The following is a 25,142-nucleotide window of genomic DNA, read 5'->3' as shown; positions in this document are numbered from 1 at the left end:
TCTCTCGCACACGGCACACCTCCCACCAGGTGGCGCGGCCGGCGCACGATAATGTGCAGGCGCTTGATCTTCTTCATTGAGTCGAAATCCTCAACAGGTGGACGTTAAGTGTAAGCTTCAAATATAGGTAAGTATTTAATATGTGTTTTATTTTCAGGTAAAACACAGCTATTAAACACTTGACCGTAATTTGAAGCTTACTTATTGAGACCTGTTTGTTACCCACCTGGTGTACAATATATGGACGCCAATGTGAATTTGAATAGGTACATAAGTAATTACTTATTTCTTTATTTGAAAGAGTAAGGTGTGCAGATAGTATACCAATAAATCACACAAATTTTTATATTATTTATATTAACAATCCCAGATGAAAAGTTAATCAAATAAGAACCAAAAAGTTAATCATAATGATTAAAAGTATTAGAACTTATGAGATTGGTTCAAGCGTACCTTAGTTAACCTTTTGGGCTTGAAAAGTTAAAGTTACTACAATTTTCACTATCTTTAGCGTAAATCTGCGAAAGCGCCAGTAACGACTTTCAATTACGCATTTAGATGTTACTTACAAAATGAAGCAACAGCTGATCCCGACGAGGCAAAAATACCTCAAACTCAAACCTTTATTTATTCAATTAGAACTCTGTAGAAGCACAATTGAATCATCTTAACATAGAATTACCACCTGTCTCAACTCACACAGTTTTAACCCAACCTGCTACAAGCGGACAAGAAGAGAACTTGGTCCTTACTTTTGGGGTCAGAAATAAATTTAAAAGGTCACCCCTTGAATAAGGCAATAAAATATCAAAACAGGTAAACGGTTTTAATTATAATACAGATTTTTAACATCCAACCAAACCGTGCGGTATCTATTAATGTTTAGAGCCAACGCCACCAATCATAATCTAAACATGGCTAGTACTTTCAGTACAATGCATGAATTATTTATTTAAAACTGATAGGTCATAAACTCTGTACTGGAAACAAATATACTGAACTTAAGAGACTAAAATGATAAGGAGCTTATCTGTGTCCCAAAACTGCAATTACTACAGCCAAGTACGTTACTTTTAATCAATTCGGTTTTAAGATATAATTATGATTTACATCAGAACTTATATACCGAAAGCCTCGGGACTACATAACGTGACTTATCTTCTTATTCTTATACTTATATAAAAATGAATCGCAAAATGTGTTGGTAAGCGCATAACTCGAGAACGGCTGAACCGATTTCGATAATTCTTTTTATATTCCTTGAAGTACGAGGATGGTTTTTATGTAGAGAAAACGTAAGTACCACGAGCGAAGCCGGGGCGGACCGCTAGTTTATAATAATAGTGTTTGTGCACAACACTAGGCAGTCAACAGCTATATGAACGTCAGATAGGAAAAGAGCCAAATTTATCCAGTCAGTAACAAAGGATTTTAACTATAGTTACTTTATTCTAATTCAACCAACTGCTACTAGCTACTCCGTATGTCTTTTGGATAGACGGAGGCAAATAGGATTTTTATTCCAACTATATCATTTGATATTTTGAAAATGTACTCCACATTTTCATACCGTCAGAGTCATTTTGCAGATTATAGTGGTGCAGCACTGAACACTGTCTATTAGGTGGCTGATGCTGCTGACCGGGCCTTCAGTTCCGCTTTCCAGAATACCTTCACCCTTCTAGGTGTTACTACTACTGAAATAGCGGTACTCTATCGCGTCGTTCAGGTCTCTAACTGACATAATGGCAAGAGAGATTATAAGCTTAACTATGCATTATTATGTTAAGGAATATGGTGGGTTTTGAATACTATCGTCGTCTGAAAGTATCTCCTTTCGATTAACTGCATTAAGGATGCAGATCTGATCCCATCTTTGTTCCGTAGGAATGCTACGACAGTCTAAACGTTACACTGAACAAAGAAAATTGCCCTGAATATAGTCGGTTGTTCCAACATCCGTAATATGGCTAGCCTAAGGTTAGTTATCCCTTGATTGTGACTGCTACCAATGGAGGCATTGCTCTTGTGTTGTCCACAGTTGTGCGAGTGCAAAAATGAAGAACTGAGCTCGTGGGGAGCTATGTCGAATGAATCTGTGTTAAGATTATGACAGTATAGGACAGTTAGCTGTGGATGCGAAGACAGGACATTACTTTATTCATCCGTAAACACGCGAGGCAGCCACGGACAGCGATATAGCAAGAACTAAACTAGCAAAGTTTAGTTCGCTTACCAGACTTTGTCATGTTTTAAATGCAGTATATCCTCTGAATAGCATTGCATTTATGACTATTGATAAACTTAATTCACCCGTAAACACGAGAAGCAGGCACGGATAGCGATATAGCAAGAACTAAACCAGCAAAGTTTAGTTCGATTACCAGACTTATATTTTAAAAGCCGTATAGCCTGTACATTTCATTTATTGCCCCCCCCCCCCCCTCAAAGCAAAGAAATGAGAAGTCATTTGGCAGAGCTTTCTCGTTAAGGGTAGGGGTTCCAAGTAATATCTAATAATAAGAGGCTTTTGTTTGGAAAGATTGACTTTCCGTTATTTATCCTCTATCCTATGTAACTCAACAGTCAGTATTCTCAGCATTCGTTGAGTACTTAAACGTTTTACGTTAATAGTTGTATATAACTTTATTATACAATATAATAATCCTGGTGGGATGACAAAAAACTTGTCTAACAAACGATTATCCTAATCCCTCAGCGATTTATTGTTTGAGCCCCGAAGAAAAATCTCATGGGTGCAATAATGAGGTCAAATGGGTTGAAAAACGAGTCAAATAAATTGCCTACAAGACCGGGCAACTAAAATAGGCCTATGAGAGGTCAACTATACGTAATCAATCGTCATTTGTTACATTCAATCGCTTTGCGATTAAAAAATCTCTTCCGATGTTTGTATATGAAAATTGGTCGGCTAGTGCCATTTAATTACGATACCAAACATACCGTTGACACAAGGCTTGGTGACAATCCTCGAAACCACCGCCACAAATCATCTGCGAGATGATATTTGATCCGACTCGCCTTCCTTTGTTGTGATTAGGCTTTGCATTGGTAAATACAATTTGTTCAATTCCAATTTCCATAATTGGTAAACCAATGGTGGTTTCCTGATTCCTGAAGCGTAAACTTTTAGGATACGAAGTATCAATTTCATGCGCCCATTATTTGACGTATCTAACCTTTATTGTATTTTATTAGGTCATTTACTATACTGCCCACTGTGAAGTAGATTTCAAAACCTTTTTCTACCTACCTTAGAAGAGTGAAGATCCGATACGGTCATATCCAAAACTTCTTTCGTGGGTCCTCGTTGACAAAAGCAAATATCTATGATCATTTTAATGATCAATCCTTTGTATATTTGCACCAATCGCCATTAAAGCCCCGCGAGGGCTGATATATATTTGCACCATTTCCCCGTGGGGACGGTTGTTATCAAAGCCCCGCGAAGGCTGATATATATTTGCACCATGTCTCCGTGAGGTACTGTTGTAATCAAAGCCCCGCGAGGGCTGATATATATTTGCACCATTTCTCCATGAGGGACGGTTGTAATCAAAGCCCCGCGAGGGCTGATATATATTCGCACCATCTTTTCCGTGAGGGACGATTGTAATCAAAGCCCCGCGAGGGCCGATATATATTTGCACCATTTCCCTGCGAGCGACAGCTGCGCGAGGGATGTTTGTAACTAGAAATAAGTAGGGCCTGCCAAAAAATGCTTAAGAGACACCCTGCGAGGGTGAATTTGACCTGGCTAACCCCTGCGAGGAGTAGTGGCCACATTTATGTATTCTGCTTCGAGCAAGAATACACCTTAGTGCTAATATAAAAATAGCAGTAAATAATCATTTAAATAATATAGCAATTAACAAGGTCCTTTAACTTATTTTCCAATGTTAGCGACATTTAATAAATTCATAATTCAAATCAATTCACTAAATTTTAAAATGAACTTCGATTCATATTTATTTTTGTTCATGCAATCGATGTAACATTTAGTTGCTTTATATCCGTTAACATTCCTTACGAACGCAACCATACCGTCGTAGGACGTTATAATATTTAATTGCACAAAATAATCTCCACTCACCCGCAATTTTTTACTTTTTGTCAAGGTGTACAAGTTTATAATATTATTCTAAAACGTTAGAAGTGAATTGTAAATCCTTTGAAATAAGTGTATCTAAATCTAATTAATTATATTAAGATATCTCGATAATTATTATACGATAACCCTTTCAGCACAAGTTCAGTAAACCAAAGAATTTAATTGTAAAATTTTTGGTACTTACTCGTTTTAACAAAAAAGTTGCATCATTTGAACATAGGAAACGTAATTTTCAATCAAATTAGCCGTGTGTAATATGTCTATTTTCACATAAAAACGGATCAGAATAATACTCATAAAAGGACACGTATAGACTACGGATAGTTTTGAATGTGTGGAACATTCATGGTACGTATCTACTATACATGAGCGAATTCCATCATTATTCAGTTGAGCGGTAACTCCCGTACGATTTATAAAATAATATCACAACGTGTTCTGACATGTCGTGACTTCTTGGAGCTGACTCATCTCGTTCGATAATTTTTAGTAATAAACTATGATAGGAATTCCGAACCGTTCCTAGCGATAACGACAATGTAATAAAGTCGTAGCAATGGATTGTATGCCTGTAAAGCTTTGAGTTGGCTCATATCCATACTAAGTATTAATTGTAATTTTTCCACGAAAAATTCACTTGTACCCTTGTAATAAAAACACATTATTAAAAATGAAATAAAATATTAAAAATATCTATATACAAGAGAGGGTATTTGATATATCATATCAAATAATCACAAAAGTAATATTAACGATTCGAGTAAAGCCGAACGGTAACACCGTTAAAATAGCTTTACTCACAGTATTAAAAATTCAAATATTAATTAGTACATATTGCATAATGAAATATTTCAAAAGAAAAGTTACTATTTCAAGTAAAATGTAACGGTTGTATCGTTAATTTTAAATATCTTTATTCATGCTATTAAGTATTTAAGCATATTGAAAAATAAACTATTGCTGAAGGATTCATTAAAAACCTCAGCATTTTAAATAAAGTCCAACGATTATACCGTTGACTTTAAAGATTTTTACTCATTTTTAAGTAAAATATTATTAGAATAGATGTAAAAATAACTCACTGTACCGATCCGACGGGATACACTTTTTAACACTTTTAGCACTTGCTTTAAGCAATACTTAATACTTAATAGCACCAAGGTTGTAGTCTTGTAGACAACCTTCTCGCGGCGGAAGCTAGACGCCAATGAAGAAGATCAAGCGCCTGCACATTATCGTGCGCCGGCCGCGCCACCTGGTGGGAGGTGTGCCGTGTGCGAGAGAGATAGCATATATACAACGAGAAAGAGAGGGAAAATAGGCGGAAAAAGCTAGGTACCTTCTCAATAAGTAAGCTTCAAATTACGGTCAAGTGTTTAATGTAAAATTAATGTGGCTTCTTTTAATATTGTTATATTCTTCGTATATATTATACAATCTACATATTATATTATTATGATTGTATTTTGGTTTTGTGTGTGTGTGTGTGTGTGTGCAAAGGTATGTCTATAAACACAGAATCTAGTTTTACAATTATAGTTAGGCTGAAGGCATGTATGCAAGTACATTTTAGGTAAATAAAGTTTGATTACGGAAAATATCAAGGTAACTATATGATTATACATTCAATTTAAAACGTATTTACTGACAAAAAGTATCTACAGTACATAAATACCGTTGTGCAAGCGTTAAAAAAACACTGATTATTACGATATTTTATAAAACATAAGGAAAATTACAAGCAAAGATTATAAATACAAACAAAAATAATAAAAGAAATGGACTAACAAATAATCAATTACCGCTGAAAGCGAATAGCCGTAATACAAAACAAGGGAATGTTCTTTTGTAGCATCAAAGAGGCGATTAATTCATTCATTTGAATAGAAACAGGAAATATTAGCACGCGTTGAATTTATGGCGTAAAAGAACTTGAAGTGTACATAGACGCCCATATTGAGCTTCGCTATTGTCGTAGGTTTTATTTTGATGTTTTTATGGATAAGACTTATAAGAGCTTGTATTATTTATGTGTTCTAATATTTCTACAGTGAAATTATCAAAAATGATACTTCCATTTGAGTTCTTACATCGGAATTGCTTTATTGGTAGGTACTAAAGGTATGTAAATTATGAATGTTAGTGATTATCCCACTAAATTCAAGCTATACTCAATTACTCATGTAGCAAAGAAAGGAAAATTCCTATTCATTAAAATCGATTCCGCTCTCGATCTTAATTCCGGAAAATAAATGCGGACTGTGTAGCAAAATCTCGGGCATCCGCTAATTATATTAGGTACATACCTAAAGCTAATAAATAATACCTTCCCTTCTTCCTCATTCAAAGTAAATCCAATGTACATACAGTTAAAATTCAAATTCGCTATAAATTTGATTCCAATTTTCCGGAAATCGTTGTCCGGCCAACCATCTAATCCATTTGCATTTCATCGGGATGTTGTCTCATTAGACGGGGTTTCCTTTCTCTCATTAGTCTCTGTCTTTCCATTTTTAGAGGGATAGTTTTATGCATATTTCTTAAAAGTGATATATTTTTTTGATCCGTGAACGTTGTTCACTTCCTACTAATATTATAAATGCGAAAGTTTGTGAGGATGTGCATGTGTGTGTTTATCTTTCACGCAAATACCACTGAACCGATTACAATGAAATTTAGCACACCTATAGAGGGTAACTTAAATTAACACATAGGATAGGTTTTATCCCGGAAATCCCACGGAAACGGGAACTATGCGGGTTTTTCTTTGAAAACGCGGGCGAAGCCGCGGGCGGAAATCTTGTAGTCTATAATTCTCACTTAGTACAAATTGATCTTATCGTCGTAACCAAGGTCGTAACAATATATGCGTTATGAATGTAGAGTTTAAATTAATAGTAAATCAAAACACTTTCTGTCATTATCCTACTATTATATTTTTTGTAAGGTGTCATATTTCATTCAAGAAGGGTTAATATAATTATTGCATTTCATTTAGTATAAAACGCGTCTATAAAAAAGTGCTCTTAAAAGTGCGTTAGAATATGCCTACAATAGGTATACCTAGATACAAAACGATTTTATTTTAAGAAGAAAAAATTTGCACAAGTATAAAATTTCCCGAATATCCTAAATGTGTTTTTCATTCGTGTAAAGATGAATATTGCAACCTTTCTTATAAGTAACTAGCGACCCGCCCCGGCTTCGCACGGGTGCAATGCTGATACTAAATACACTACAGAAAAACTGTGAACGTTGTATATAAAAACATAGCGGCCCGCTCCGGCCTCGCACGGGTATAAAATAGATAGCCGGGCGGCCGGCCGGTACCGCCGCAAACGCTACGTCCCGCAATTTTTAAATCTGTAATATCTTCGAAAATATTCACTTAAATCATACGGTGTAAAGGGCCATATAGATCTATATTAAATGAACAATGTATTCAAGGTATTTAATTGGTTAAGGATAAACGCTGTATTGGTTAAAATCGCATCGAAAATTAGCCATTATTTGTCGTAAAAAGTAAATGACAAAAAAAAGTTATTGTGGGTTATCCATAAGAGATAGACATATACCATCGCGGACTTTTCTGTAGACCTTTTCAATGTGTATAATATTTAATACATTATTTTGATAAAACTCGTAGGGTTCAGCCTGCGTTTGCAATGTAAGCGGAAAAAATGTAATTTTTTACGACATCACATTAGAAACCTCAAAAATAACAGTACTTTTCCACTATTTAATGGATGTTATTATACATATAAACCTTCCTCTTGAATCACTCTATCTATTAAAAAAAACCGCATCAAAATCCGTTGCGTAGTTTCAAAGATTTAAGCGTACAAAGGGACATAGGGACATAGGGACAGGGAAAGCGACTTTGTTTTATACTATGTAGTGATAATGAAACATAATTATTATTTTAGATGACATCTGTTCTTCTAAAGTCTATCCTAGGTATATTCAATTGAACTGTTTGAAATAAACGTAATTGAATAAGCAATTTTCCTTTTCTCCGGGTTCTTTTTTATGTCAACAAGGATTAATATAATGCGATTTCACTTGATTTCTGACCTGTCGTGGAACAAAAATCGGATTGTATCTGAGACTGTGACAAAAATATTTTATGTGCTTTCTTACTATATTATAATTAGATATTCTTGACCGCTTTCCGCATAAGAATCTGATTCTAAAGGGAGGAAGTAATCCCATTTATTCAATACCCGTCAAAATCAGTTCAACATTTTATAGACTTATCCCAATCAAGAACATTTTCTATTATTGGTTTTGTGTTTTGTCACTTACAGACTTAATGAGAATATTTATCCCTTACATTTACAGGTTTAAATTAATATTTTTATAAAAAAAGTATGAAACATTAAAAACACGATTTTAATACATTTAACTGTAATATTTGATGGAATATTTTAACTTTATTGAACAACTCATAAAAGATTACTAATTACGACATCACCCATCTCTAATATTAAGATAATTTAATTAAGATTCGTTTATTATACATTAGATAGATTGTAAAATGAAGAAAGTAAATGTAGTTTAAAAAATTATTAAAATCCTTTTTCGAAAGGTTAAAATTTTCGAATAAATCTTTAAAAGCTCTCGTTTGGTTCGTTTAAAAACTGCCCCGAGCCTTTCCGAACCTATTTGGACTTTTCTGTATAGGCGTAAAAAGTAAAATACTTTCTGAACTATTTTACTGACGTAGATTTTTATAATTTGAAGTTCCTTTAGTTTCGTATATTTTGTTCTGTTATAAAATAAAATTCACATTCCCAATATACAAATGCCACAGAGCTTTTGCCTTTTGAGATTCAAAACATTAAATATTTTTTTAAACGTATTTTTTGTTACTGAAGTACATATTACGATTTATTACATTAGAACCAATGGAACCTTTGATTTTAAAATTAAATATAGAAAATAGGCGTCAATCAAATTGGAGATAATTAATTTGTATTTTTCTCATGACAAGGATATTTCTTCGCAAGATAAAGAAAGAATGAAAGAAGATCTTCTAAATCTTCTTTCAAAATCAACGATTGTACTAAAGTACAATCGTTGATTTTTTCAATTTATCAATTCCTTAATTCATTTTAAACTTATATATTTGTTTGCCTTCCTTTGACATCGCAACGAAGAATTTTTTGGTATGATTTTTGTAACTGCAGATAGGTGGCTAGAGACAATAGAGGGTAAAAAAGGTTACTGATTTACCGCCGTGAAACATCTCATTTTCATGTGAATTCATGTAAAAACAACGTCGCAGGCGGAACCCTAGTAAAAATGCTACCTATGTCCGCACTATGAGGAGGAACATTTCATTTGTTAACTCAAACTTAACTAGCTTAATTAATGACCTATCAGCTCATGATGTTCTTAATACAACAATTTTAAAATTAAAAGCATGAGCCTGTAAGTTAACTGATGATGTACCTATTATTTAAAAGAATCGCATTGTTCACAGGTAGCATGGATCAGAGCTGATGACCAAACCATTCTGACTCTTCATACGCGTCTGGTGACCCACAGTTCCCGATATGCTGTCACCAACGACTCTCCTGGCTCTTGGCAACTTCACATACGACCTCTGAAGGTGGAAGACAGGGGCTGCTACATGTGCCAGATAAACACTAGCACTATGAAGAAGAAAATTGGCTGTGTAGATGTTTTGGGTAAGATTGATTCATGTATCAAAATTTCTAAATTAATCAGGTCTTATTTTCATGCTGGCAATCAAACCCGCAAGTATTTGTACGAGCTATTGTATAATTTCTACTATATTTGATGTTAAAGCGTATAATATAATGTTGAATATAAACTTTATGATAGGATATTAAGATAATAGATTATAATTTTACACTCCAAACGCTATATGCGACACAGGACTGCGTATGAATTACCTTTTGATTAACTGTATAAAATATAATTGATAATTAAAAAATCGCATAAACATATTCGTACAGTTACATGGAAAATTCTTCAAAAATTCAAACCACAGTTAAAAATCGAGTTCCTGTTTAATTTTACACTTGCAACATGTTCAAAAAGGCTCTAATCTATTTTATGCTAAAATCAAATTTGTCCCGAATATTGCGCTCAAAATATCTGCAACGTACGAATTCCACACAAATCGCCACTAAAATAAATTACTTGATTTTCGATCGATACAGTTCAGTGTGGCGTATGAAACGTTTAGAGATTGATATAGAAGATTGCTTTTAAACGCCTCGTAAATTAATCACCGCTTTAGTTGAAGCTCAAGCTCAGGTAAGATTCATATGACCAAAGGTTATGAGATTTTGTTGGACCACCCGAATTCTTTGTAAAATAACTCACTTTGACGGAAATTCTTAAAAAAATATTTATGAAAAGTTGTTTGGAATAATAATAGAGCTCAAAAGAATTTTTGAAGTTTACTCTCTCTTACTCATTTGGTCTTGAACAAGTCCGTAATCCATAAAATTCAAGCAAAATATACTAGAAAGCAACATTTCCATTTACAGTATTAAGAAAGATTAAACTAGTCAGTAGGTTAAACTACGTTATTATGAAGTAAATGGAATAGTACACATAATTCCAGCAGCACTATTTGAGAGCCAATTAGAAGGAAATCAGTCCATTAACAGCTAATATGCAAGTTTTAGTCAACACCACATAGCGGACGGTTTGTTCAAACCTCATGATTTAGTACCTACTTTTACTCAAGCGTGGACGTAATAAGCTCGTATTTATTCAGAAATGAGCTCGTGTTCTATCAAAAGCTGTTTCTATTCATTAAAATGGCCGTTACGCATCTCTATATTTAGTATGATATTTTATGTTTAATAGCAGGACGGTGAAATCACGGAAGTTCTTATGTAGGATGCAAATTAGAAAACATATGATGAAGATGATTCTATTACCTTCGATTATAGAGATGTTTGTCGGCAAATGACTTCTGATTTTTTACGTTATTTAAAGCTAGCTTTAGTCAGAAATTTGTAGCCACGCACGCGCTATAAATAGTTATTTTAGTTTAACGCCTTTTCATATTTCCATTTTTAACGAAACCAACTTATACAAAAAAAAATCCTTTCAATCCTAACATAAAAATACAGGGTAATAAATATTTCAAGATCGATAACTCTGATTTATACGATTATAATTCCGTCGAATGAACGTAGGTTGAAATGAATAAAAAATGCCGTAAAAATTTATTCCCAGAATAACAGTCTCATGATATATAAATTACTGGTTTTCACGTCGGTTCCCATTGTTTTTCATAATACCCACAGTTCCAATGGTAATAACCCAAAGCTACCAAGTATTCAGCCGTGAAATGCGAGAGCATTCGGCTAGGTACACTCTGATTTATTATCTGGTAATATTGTATAGATTGAATTTGTCAGTATTCAGAGATTTACGACTCCAACTTAATTAAGAAAAGCGTTAGTTTTCCAAGTAGTCGTAGTTTTACTGTACTCTGAAATTTCTATAGAGAAAGAAGAACTGATTTATTAAGCAAAAGTAGGGCTTGTAACAGTATGGACTGTTGTTTATATAGCCGTTTAGATATAGATGTTCATTCAAACATGCTTCTGTGACCGAAGCATTCACACTTTCATAAACAAATCTCCTACAGCGATACGTGAATAAAATATAATATCAGCGAGTAACTCGTAGGTTTCTTCTGCACAGAAGCCATATAACTTCTATCAGTGCCGGTTTTAGCCTTACCAGCGCCCTGGGCGAGATTTATACGGCGCCCCCTAACTGCAATTCAAACCCATATGAAATAAATATAGTTTAAAAAACTAAAAAACACGCTTTCAAGATAGATACCACTAAAAAGTAAAAAATAATTATTACTCTAGGAATTAAACAATAATCAATACATAGTATAATTGTGAAAAAAGCGTGGGGCGCTTTTCAAGAGCTGATTATACATGGCACCACACGATTTTTTCACAATTTAGTTTTTTAACTAAGTATATTTATTTTGCATTTTTTAGTAAGATTTATGCTGAATAATGTCCATACACTCATATCTTTAATATTTTGTTATTATTTGTACTAGCTTTCCGCCCGAGCCTATAATGTAGCGATAATATGTAATCAATAACAGTCGATAATATGGAAACAAGTCCTAATGATGAAAATGCAGATTCAACTCAGTTTTAAGAATTGCATAACCATAAAACAAAGACGCTTCCCGCCGCCTACCTGTCACTATATTACATACATGCTTTGACCTTTAAAACTACGCAACGGATTTTAATTCAGTTAACAGTTTATTTTAATTTTATTTAATATAACGATTCAAAAGGAAGGCTTGAGTATATCATGTATTAAGATTTTGTACAAATTACCCAAAATATAAGGATATATGTTGTGTGTAGAAGTCGGAAAAAAATTAGGCGTACGGGAGCTGTCGACGAAAATGCTATCTAAACCCTTTGAGATATAACGAAATAATGTATGGTGGAATTGTGTATCAGTTACAGGTCTCCTGAAAAGTCCGTTATAGGACATGTCTATCTCTAAAGAGAACATACTAGTTATTTTATTACTTTAAAAAATTAGCAATTACAAAGTAGTAATTGGAAAGCTACTTACAGAATTACGGTACTAAATACGTAATTAGCTTGAGTATTTCATAAAGATTATTTTTTTCCTTTTACATCTTTCATATTAAATGAATATTTTTGGAGTTATAGCAAAATAAAAAAAAATGCGTTACGCAATGATTTTCTGTCGTTGTGATACGAACGGCGCCCTGCGTCAGGCGTGCGACAAGTTGTGCATTATTACTTGTTTAGTCGATAATAAGATAAACTCATGAAAATATTGTAAAGTCACCAATCCTTGATAAGTGTAAAAATTTTGAATTAAAACTGACCGTTTAAAATGGGTAGAAAACGTGTGTAAAAAAGTCGGTTAGTTTACGTAAAGAAATATTTAATCCTGGCCATCCTTATCATAATAAGATAATAAGATAAATTCATGCAATTATTGTATTGTTACCGGGTTTTGATAAGTATACAAAATTTTAATAAAATCCGTCTTTGAAAAGTGGGTCAAAATCGAATCGAAGGAGAAATGGTTACATACAAACATATGTTTTAAGCTAATCCTGGCAATCCTTATCAAGATAATAAGATAAATTTATGAAGTTATTGTATTGTCACTGGTCCTTGATAACTGTACAAAATTTCAATGAAATCCGTCGGTTTAAAGTGGGTCAAAATCGAGTCGATAGGAGTCGGTTACATACAAACATATGTTTTAAGCTAATCCTGGCTATCCTTATCAGGATAATAAGATAAATTTATGAAATTATTGTAATGTCATTCACATTGATATAAAGGGGCGCCCGTTGCGCCCCTTTATATCCGGCGCCCTGGGCGGTCGCCCAACCGCGCCCTACCCTAACGCCGCTACTGACTTCTATTATATACACTAGCTAATATTAACACTTCCTGGAAGTTGTGTCATGAAACGAAACCTCTCATATACTTAAGTAAACGATTCACCTCTACGTCGTTTAATTCTGCTTGTTGAGTCGGGCTCTTTATCCACATCTGCATTTCCATACCACTAAGACTTGGCCTACACTAAAAGCTCTTTAGAAATGAAATTTATTACGCAATAATACATTCATTCGTAATATATGATATGCTTCAATGAATTGTTTGCTGTGTATTGAAAGCTGATTGAAATTTGAAACAAATTTTAAAATAGCCTTCACAATTCTGTTCGTATCCACATTTATTTAATTATGTTATTTATGAGCGGTTCGAATAATCACAATCAGGCTGTGTAGCGTACAATAATTATTACTTGTTTTGGCTATTAGTAATATCGGGTAAAATATTATAAATCTTTTACACATTAAAATTTTAATTTTTGAATGATGTTCGTGTATTTAATATTGTAATTGTTTTTGTAGATTTCGATTTGAACTCGATTTTACACTAATATAGATTTTAGTGGAAAAAAATGAGTGTGTAACATCTGTTAGTTGTATTGTTTCCATTGAACAAAAACAGTTTAGAGAGACTAGGATTAGATGGTATTGAGAAATATGTTGCGAATATTTATGTTTTCTTTATTTCTATGCAAAATATCTTTCACATTATCCTAAATAAATCTCCCTTAGCTCATATTTCAAATGGAAAGAGCTGTGTCACGATATCGCTTTCGAGTATATAGAAAAGCTAGTCCAAAAGTTAACACGCTCGATAAAACATGGATTTCTATGCGCCCACTTACATAATATGAAGCGTTCTAAGCCCTACATTTACGCTTTTTACAAAAATGTATTATACGATAATAAGGTAACTCGTTGAATAATTTTATATGCAGTTTCAGTTTTCAGATTCATAAACATATACAGAAAGAAGAGTAAACGAATTTAGGCGTAAAATTCTAGTAGGTTTATAATTCATACCTACGTCTGATGATATTCATACGTTTAATTCTAATGTATTGTAAGATCAGAAATAATTCTGAATCATGGAATGGATTATGTAACTGCTTCTCGATTTTTGTCCAGTTAGCTAGTAAAATCATTAATATAAGTTGAGTAATTGTAAATATTCTCTACAGTTCCTCCAAACATAGTGGACGAAGGCACAAGTGGAGACCTCGTGGCTCGAGAGGGAACAGACGTCAGTATAACATGCAAGGCTGATGGCAGACCCCTGCCACGGATACTCTGGAGGAGAGAAGATGGCACAAACATTCTGCTGAGGAACGAAACTGGAGACTTACATAAAGGTACTATGAAGCTTCAGTAATATTTTTGTGAATAGGCTCCATTGTTTTTATAATATTGCTTAATGCATTCCATCAAACATTTTACTAATACAAAGAGGTATACATGTAAGAAATGTAGGTAATTTGTCAACGTGAAAATATAATATGTTTTACAGTACACTTAGGTATCTTCTATTTGAAAACCATTCTAATTACTAAGTGTAGAATTGAATTCCGTAATCCGATAAGATATAGCCGCATTTAGATCTCCCTACTTAAATGCAACTAATTTAATTACAGGTATAATTATTATTATATGTTACGATAATACTATATTGTAATTGGTACATATCGCTTGTGTATTATATAAATATAAAATGTACTAGCTAAATGTTTCCCATGAAATAAATGTCTATAATGCTCATATAATCGACACACAGTAAATTTGATCAGTAAAAAGTTTGATATATAGATCATACACAAAGAGGATTCGGGAGTTAATTACAAAATTATACATGGGAACTCATGCGTGCCGTTTCTATGAAAATGCCATTAATATTTTATTATTCGCTAATGAAATACGAGTATCGTTCTAATTAATTTAAGTGTCAATAGAAGCTCGTCGTGTGCTATAAGTATACGAGTGATGTTCAACAATTATCGCATGTTTCCCTATAATTGCCTTTCAGAGTTCTTGATTTACGAGCGTAATTGATTTTCCTTTAACAAAGAAATAAATGAGATTCCAAATATACATTTAATATAAAATAGCTTAATATTTTGATATATTAAAAACAATGTAAATAGGTATACTTTGTCATGTAGGAGTAGGTTTTGGGACAAGTGTAGGCGTTATTATTGGAATTTATTTAGACTCGTTTCTCGATAATCACTGTGTCACGTATAATTAGTTTATTAGTTATTGTTTTTGTTTTCGTGTGCTTTATTGATCATAATAATATGATACTTTTTTTAAGTGTTAGCGTGTTTAACACGTTCAGTACGGCATCGGGTCGAAAACACCTGAAGTGAACTATTCGCGCGGGCCGGAGGGAGATTTCTATTGCTATCGCATGGGCCGGGGTAGTTTAGGATTTTTTGTAGTGAGAGTGTGACAGATATATTGACTGGTATTCTGCCACTAAATAGTACCCATAAAAGGAAAAATATTGTATCGGATCTTAAAGACCTGATACGGCCTGCAAAGAAATTTTGTCCTTGCAGGACGGATATCGGATCTAAAAGACCCGATGCCTGATAACCCGATAGCCGGCCCTTGGTGACAGGTCAGTTAATTAGTGATGTGCATAATAATTAGACGTTGCGATATTGTATTGATATCTAACAAAATTTTACGATTATATATCTAACATGTATATATATCTATGATATCTAACATATATATGATATCTAACAAAATTTTACGATTATGATGCGGCAATGGTAGCCGTGGTTGAGATTTTTGATAGTTAGAAAAAACATTTTTTACAAAGAGAAAAACAAATTTTGGAAAATAGATTTTACATTTTTATAGTGATTCCAAGAACTTTTTGATTCACCATCGTATTGTCATAACTGTTATAATGAAGCGCATACTGTTTTTGAGGTAAAAATAAATTGATTTTTTTTAATTATATAGTCGATTCATTTGACATCACTAGCAATCGTATTCACTAGTGCCGGGATCAGGTGTATAAGATCCTATAATTTTACTACTTATTTAACATCATTTAATGATATTTTTTTCAAAAACGGGTCTAATGTTGTTATGCAGTGATTCAATAACAATACATTTCAAGAAAGAATATTCAAAAAAGTCTTCAACTGGATGACACATTTGATTTTAATGTCAAAAGGTGTAACAGGTCCTTTCCACCTGATGCCGGCCGTAAATGAAGTTCAACAACAGGTCTTGTAAGCCCTATGCCGGCCCAACGATAAGTAGCCAAAATCGGGCCCCGTCTTGAACGTGTTAAGAGCGCATATTCTATTTAACGCAAGTCAAAAACTCCGCGATCTATTACAATAGATCGCGGCTTGCGCTATCCTTTTACTATGAACAGCATAGGTCCACAGGAGAGCGCCGAGCAACATGTCCTCTCTCTGGAAAGGCTCGCTGCCGACTGATTTTAATCGGGTCGCGCGCAGTGTTTTATAGTACTTTAAAAAAATTTGTAGAAAAATAATAGAGGTACCTTAGTTGATTTTTTAAATTTTATCTTATAAGTAAGACATTCTTTTATTGCAATATGTATAAATTATATTCAATAAAGTCAAATATCTTGGTGAAAATAATCATTTTGTCGACTATAATTTCTAAAAAAATTCACATTGTTCGGATTTTAATTTCGTAAGTTAGGAGTCCAAAATAAAAAAATCTTTTAACTAACTATTTTAATAAGGATTTTTGCAGTTAGTTAAAAATAATTGTGCGTTAGATCTGTCAGCAATTTCAGATATTTTTAGCTTTGAAATTGACACTAAAAGTGAAATCAAGTAATCATCGGCTCAGTTATCTTGATGGTATTCAGAAATACTGTATTAATTGAAAAAAACTCTTAACTAACTACATAGACAATACAATTTCCTAAAATTAATAATTTTATATGTTTGTAAGATAAGTGGTTGATGGACAATCTGGTTTGAAAAATCACATATTTGAGCCAAACAGCGCACGGACCGCGTACACGGCCTTAATGAACAATAATAAATAAGTTTTTAAACAATAAATTATAGGTTTCGACTACATTATTCATAGTAGATAATATCATGAACGTAAAAATTTGTAGAATAGAAGACGACTGAAATAGTCTTTTAGTCTTATAGCATCATGCAAATGAAACTGTGACTGTTGAGGAAAATGTTGGTGATTTATGAATAAATAAAAACACTTTTTTCTTACAAGATTTATATTACACATACATCATACCAAGATATATTAATATTGTAACATTAGGCAGCCTAGCCGTTTCGTGGTATTTCCTCAATGATTTATCGACAGATTAGCAGATGGGTATGACGGTGTTTTGAACTATACCTACCTACATTTTAAAATCCTTTTACCTTTAAAATCAGATGACTCTGCTTTGAACAAACTACAGATATTTTCTCGCATTTGATTTAAAGTAGAATGGTGGTGGCGGTCGATAAGGAATATTATAATGAATAAATTCCAGATCCGTTCCATACTAATCCGTGTTGTGTAATGATTTAATAGAAGATAATGCACTGATTTGTCCTGGCGACAACGAGCAAACGACCGGGCTCAGTTGCGTGCCATGACTGAGGTCTATGTCCAGCAGTGGACAAGTGTAGGCTAACAATGATGATGAGGATGAAATTCCACTTATAGATAATTTAGAGACATTTAGGATTTCTTTTAAAAACTCAAATCATATTGTAATATTTCATTCAGAATCGCTATGTTACACTTTATGACGTTAAATAGAGATTATTTTCATAATAAAGAATTAAATGACTTAAATATTATCATGACGCAAAAGATTTATGATGCCGTGTAGTCTCGATTCTGGAGCACTACGGTACTAGACTGTCGCATAATTTATTATTTTTTTGCAGCTACTATAAATGTAAGAAATATTTTATACACCCTTTCCGTACCTTTTTCTAGTTTTCCGTGGTTAAGCGATGAACGACGACTATTTATAGCTAGAACTAGAACGTGATAAAAATACATGTTTTAAATTATGTTTAACATCTTATAAGAGACAAAAAAGTTCACCCGCTTATTAGCTAGCAGCAAAAGGTGAAATAAAGATTCATTTTATTATTTACTAGATTTCCGCCCGCGGCTTCGCCCGCGTTTTCAAAGGAAAACCCGCATAGTTCCCGTTCCCGTGGGATTTCCGGGATAAAACCTATCCTATGTGTTAATCCAAGTTACCCTCTATATGTGTGCTAAATTTCATTGTAATCGGTTCAGTAGTTTTTACGTGAAAGAGTAACAAACATCCATACATCCATACATCCATACATCCATACATACATACAAACTTTCGCCTTTATAATAGTACTAGCGACCCGCCCCGGCTTCGCACGGGTGCAATGCTGATACACTACAAAAAACTGTGAACGTTGTATATTATATAGAAACATAGCGGCCCGCTTCGACTTCGTACGGGTATAAAATATATAGCCGGGCGGCCGGCCGGTACCGCCGCAAACGCTACGTCCCGCAATTTTTAAATCTGTAATATCTTCGAAAATATTCACTTAAATAATACGGTGTAAAGGGCCATATAGATCTATATTAAATGAACAATGTGTTGAAGGTATTTAATTGGTTAAGGATTAATGCTGTATTGGTTAAAATCGCATCGAAAATTAGCCATTATTTGTCGTAAAAAGTAAACGACAAAAAAAAGTTCTTGTGGGTTATCCATAAGAGATAGACATATACCATCGCGGACTTTTCTGTAGACCTTTTCAATGTGTATAATACTTAGTACATTATTTTGATAAAACTCGTAGGGTTCAGCCTGCGTTTGCAATGTAAGCGGAAAAAATGTAATTTTTTACGACATCACATTAGAAACCTCAAAAATAACAGTACTTCTCCACTATTTAATGGATGTTATTATACATATAAACCTTCCTCTTGAATCACTCTATCTATTAAAAAAACCGCATCAAAATCCGTTGCGTAGTTTCAAAGATTTAAGCGTACAAAGGGACATAGGGAGTAGGGACATAAGGACATAGGGACATAGGGACAGGGAAAGCGACTTTGTTTTATACTATGTAGTGATTTATTTAACCGACTGCGTAAGAATCGATTTTGATCCACCATAAGCAGACAACAGATTTTACTCAATGATATAGTGTGTTTTTTTAAGTTTATTTTTCATGTAGGTATTTTTATTAGATGCACTTACTTTTCGTTATGTAACATCCAGATTTGTTTTATTACAAAGCTTATCAAGCAGAAGGCTTGTATCAAATTTACTCCGAAATTATAAAAATATTATACTCTCTATATCTCTAACTCTGTTAACTGGATTCATCTCATCCAAAATAGGTTTGAAATGTAAATAATTTTGCCACCATTACAGCTTTAATAAAATTAAAATTATGCAGAGCAAGACATCAAGCAAACTCTTTAACATTTAAAAAGTATTAAAAGGCAAAGTATACTTAACTAAACTTTAAATATTTTTCTAAAAGTGTTTCAACAATTCTTTGTTCTTCAAAGAGCGTCTGTCTTTCTATTTTCATTAAATATACCCAAGAATTTAATTACAGCTGTTGAGTATTTACCATTGGTATTTACCAAATTTTTTAATTTCTTTTTGTACAATCTTCTAAGTGTGAAGCTTAACAAGATGTAAAAGCCTCTACTTAAATTAATAAAAGTATCAAAACATCCACATTCAACTTGCACAAAAAAGGATTTTTATATTGTATTCTAATATAAAAAGAATTTATCAAATCCAAAGTATTTAATTAAACTGTTATTAGAGCTCTTATTATTGGAAATATAAAAAAGTAAAAGTTTAAGATAAACATAAAGTTCATTTTATGTATAGAACTATTTACATTCTCTATACCTACATATTGTTTTCAATTTTACAATTATATATTTTTCAAAGTAGGGTTGTATACATTATTAATATTAATTAATACACGCAAATTAATGCTGTTTTGTCTGTCCCCTGGGACAATGAATTATAATGGGTCAAACTTCAAATTACGCGATTAGAATCATAAATTAATGAACCGGGTTGATACAGCGGTCGTAAACAGGAGCATATTTTAATTGACTGAATCCTTAATTCCTGTAGTATTTAGAGTGCAGATATAACGTTGATGGCAATAGTCCTCATGTTAGATAGAATTTAAACTAGTGAAGTAATAGTGCCTATATTCGAGGCAAGCGGTGCAACAATCCAATATTATTATATATTCCATGGTAGGACTGATCATATTGGATTACCTACTGACGTTACGCCTTTATCAAATTTATAATTTTGTTCGGTATATTATATTTCATTCATAATCGAATTTATAATCCGACTCGCACTTGAATTTCAATTGCCTCTAACCACATTCTTTTACAGTTTGATCCGCGCTTGATTGTGAGTGACTACTTAATCTCTTATCTCAAGTATTATATACAAAGAGATATTTCCTTTATAATAATATGATGTATTCTGCCACAGTTGATATGTACACGGGGCCGTCTTTGAACCTCACCAAGGTGGAGCGAAGGCAGATGGGTGCTTATCTCTGTATAGCTTCCAATGACGTGCCTCCGTCTGTCAGTAAGAGAATTATGCTAAGCGTTAATTGTAAGTATAAACATTACATAATTTTCTATAGAATTTATTAATAAATATTTATTAGTAAGATTAAGCTTCGTGTTAATCTATAATAGAGCTTTCTCTGTTCATATAAAGATATTTTACTAATTTTTGAATAAAAAAATGTTAACTAATCAGTCTACTTGCATAAGTACTATACTTATACTTTTCCATAAATTTTCTGGGACATAATCCTGTTTCTCGTGAAGGTTATATGACTTGCATTTTCGTGGATTTTACGATCGCTTTTATACTGGTAGAAAGTTTCGAGGGTTGGTAAAGAGCAAATAATTTTCTGAGAAGGTATCGTGACAAAACTTTAAAACATTTATTCTGTCCTTTACGACTCTTTTTCTTTGGGTTTTTATTTACGAAACTCTTGAAAAACTAAATTCAAATATCATTAGGTACTTTTAAAACGACTTAACAGAACAATTCGAAAGATTGCTTAGATTAAAAGTAGGAGAATATTTTCAATGGACGGAAATAATTATGACCACATTAAAGGGCCATGACTTAACCTTTTCGTAATAATAAAATGTTGTTCACAGTCGAGCCATCAATAGTAATTTCTACAAAGGTCATGGGAGTACCTACGGGTTCGCTAGCAAAGCTAGAATGTATCGTCGAAGCGTACCCACATGCAATAAACTATTGGCTCAAGAGTGGAAAAGAGATGATTTTATCGGGGTAAGTGCTAATGGTCCGTATTTTATAAGAATTTGTAGGTCATTTGCTCCGAATAACTTATTTACTGGCAATTTCTTGTTTATGATGAAGGAAGATTTAGAATGAAATACTTAAAGTGAATTTTGTAGATGAATAATTCCAAGTAAAAAAGGTGGCTCTAGACTCTAGAGTATCCGTCAAGCTTTTCTGATGGATTTATAAATGTTTTGACGGATCCGACTTCCTACATGTCTGTAAACACTAAACTTTATTTCAATGATTTATTTACTTTTATAAAAATATAAGCTATAACCGTGATAATTTTCTATCTATAAAACACTAATGTCGAAAAATTTATTAGGAAATGCTAGAAGAAAGCGCAAGAACATAAGTTTCGACCGCACCATAATCGCGTCCACTAACGGGGAAACTACAAATTCGAACAAAGAATCAGTTGACCAACGACCATTAAGAATGTACGATCGTTACACACCGGATTTTATTTTACACTTTGGAAACTTGTCGAAGCTGAATTTTCCGGCGTTTTACTGTGAAATACAAGTGGAGATTGACAGCCGTTCCGAACGCTATTTGCTGAACGTACTCCAAATCTACAATCACAACTAACGATAAGTCACTGAAAATCTCTTCCGCTATCGGTTACTTGCTACTGTGAAAGAGCATTTTATTTCCGATATCTTTGTTTGTAGGAAACATTCAACGCTGATAGGGAGGAAATTCTTGAAAATGAGATTGAGTTTCGCCCGGAGAGATTTATTATTAGGTGGTTTTATAAATCTTAGTGAGGTTATTTAGGAAAGTGGCTTTAGTATAACACGTACGTTTGTCAATCGCACTGAATACGAGATTGGAATTTATCGATTCACGTTTTATGTATTCAAAATGGTTATTTGTTTGAATCAATTCTTTCCGCGCCGATTCCGATTTCGTATTTTCATGTTAAACATGCGTAGCACTTTCGTTCCAATATGTTAAAGGATGCTAACACAGTCAAAGTATGTGTAATCGAGTGACAGCGTGAAAACGGAAACTTATACATGTGAATGAATCTTCTTAACTCAAAAGTACAAGCGCATTGTGATGAAACTAGTCTCTTTATATTTCTTTTCACGTTTGAGGATAAAAATACTATCACATTTTGCATCATAAATCTTTCACGGATGAAAGACCTTCTAAATATATTTATTAACGGTTCAGATACAACTCTATACATATCTTAATTCTTCATGAATTTACCCCATTCAGTTAACTTATAACCAGTAGGATATTTTTCTTATTTTGTGATAACATATATATTATTTTTTATAGAGGTAAACACGAAATCAACGAAATAAGAATGTCGACGTATCAAGTGAAGACAATATTGACAATCGCCAACTTCTATACAGAAGATACGGGTACATATACTTGTGTTTCTACGAATACGATTGGAAAAGCAGATGGGACTCTAAGACTTTATGGTAAGTGACTATACCTAGAACTGATTGTGTAAGCTGGAAGATACAATTTTATTTAAATTGTCGCGTGTTTTGTATTTTGTTAAAAAGCTAGATTCGTAGAAATGTATGTTATGGACAAATGTCTATACCCGTTTTACAGTGGTCAAAAGAAACATACACCACTGTGTGTTAAGTTAAAAAAATGGATGACTAAATAAAATGTTTGTATTACATTTATGGATACGAACTATGTCTATAGGTTGATATTAAAATGTAAAATTTCACTTAAATCTCAATATAAGAGAGTAACAAAAATGTCATTTAAGTAAAGATATATTTTACTGTTTCTCTATAATAATTAGATCTCATTTAACAGTAAAAAAACTAAACACACTCTATATGGTATTATTGAATTTTAAGCCCATCAAATCAATTATGGCTCTTCCAAATGATGAATCATATTTACAAAGGCTATTTAATTATTTGTTTTAGAAATAAAAATCACCACCACAACGACGACGACAACGACGACAACAACCACTACAACAACAACAACAACTACTCCGCCGCCAACAACAACTGAGTTGACAACTCAACCACGTAAGTACACTTACATCAAGCTTTATATAGGTCATTATACTATTTCTTATCTAGTCCTTCCTTTAGGTACCCTATCGTAAATTCCTTTTTTTATCCCATACCCTGTGAAATCGGCCAGCCAGCCAGCTGTCAGCTTCTTTGCCATTTGTGATATAAAAAACATAATATAAAGAATTCCTTCTTAAAACAAAACCGAAAAACCTCAACAATCGATTTCGCCCGGTACGGTGAAAAATGAATACAGCCACGTGATCTTTTTTTATATTCTTTAAAAAAGTCTTAATTATTAAGAAAAATTGTTATTATTTATTGTCTTGTTTTTACCCGACTGCCAAAGAAGGAGGGTAATGTTTTTCGAGTGTATGTAAGTATGTATGTATGTCTTTTCCTTTGTGACCACCTGTAGCCTAAACGGCTTGATGGGTTTTGATGTATGAGGTATCGTTAGATTTGTCTTGATTACGGGAGTGTCATAGGATACATTTTATCCTAAAAGTCCCACGGGATAAAGACATAATAATATTTTTTCTAAATTTCCCTTTATTTAGTGTGCAGTCGGGTATTTTGTTTTTTTAATAATAATCTTGTTATACTACAAAACTAAAAATTATACATAATTTATGCCATAATCTATGGGTCATTTTTATGGGTCTACGCAAGGTCTACGCCACGGTCTACGAACTACGCACTGAGAAACAAAAGACTGAATTTGACAATTAAGTTTCAAAACTTAGCAACCTCTCAAATAGCACCACTTTTTCGTAATTTGGACGTACGTGACTGCTTATATATTTAGTTTTCTGATTATTTTGTTCCACAGTTCACCGTTATTGTATAGTCTATTCTTTATCTTGTCTCAATATTGTAAATAAACATAATATGTAATTATAAATAACTATAATCCACTTTCAATTAAAATAAAAATATTAGCAAATATCACATAACAAGGCGGCAACTTTTAATCGTGAAAAATATTAAATCGAGCAAGTAGCTCGAATTAATATTTTATTTTTACATATAAATTCTCAACCTTGACCTGTAACGACCCTAGAGCGAATCTCAAAACATAACGAATTTCAGTTTTAAGTTTTAAACATGTAAAAGTAAAACTACGTGTAACATTTTACATTCAGGTCATATTTAACTAATTAATCAGGCCGTTTTTACATAATATGTATATATTATTCTTATATGAAGACAACT

The 25,142-nt window shown here is 33.0% G+C and overlaps 1 protein-coding gene across 1 annotated transcript in view; it reads left to right on the top strand.

Annotated features, from left to right (window-relative positions):
* Window positions 1-25,142, top strand: part of LOC149479976 (protein amalgam-like) — a 68,764-nt gene that overhangs the window by 41,339 nt on the left and 2,283 nt on the right. Inside the window, exons 4-9 of the mRNA XM_089707251.1 lie at window positions 9,618-9,825; window positions 14,741-14,911; window positions 21,070-21,198; window positions 21,762-21,900; window positions 23,209-23,360; window positions 23,832-23,939. Coding sequence (XP_089563377.1) covers window positions 9,618-9,825; window positions 14,741-14,911; window positions 21,070-21,198; window positions 21,762-21,900; window positions 23,209-23,360; window positions 23,832-23,939 — 907 coding nt within the window. The remainder of the gene's footprint in view (window positions 1-9,617; window positions 9,826-14,740; window positions 14,912-21,069; window positions 21,199-21,761; window positions 21,901-23,208; window positions 23,361-23,831; window positions 23,940-25,142) is intronic.

Source organism: Colias philodice, chromosome 19, assembly GCF_061535455.1.
Source record: "Colias philodice isolate Cphi_HAF_F1 chromosome 19, ilColPhil1 Martin Lab GWU primary, whole genome shotgun sequence".
NCBI classification, from domain to species: Eukaryota; Metazoa; Arthropoda; class Insecta; order Lepidoptera; family Pieridae; genus Colias; species Colias philodice.
The sequence above is the reverse complement of the archived record's forward strand: the minus strand, read 5'-3'. Positions and strand labels throughout refer to the sequence as shown.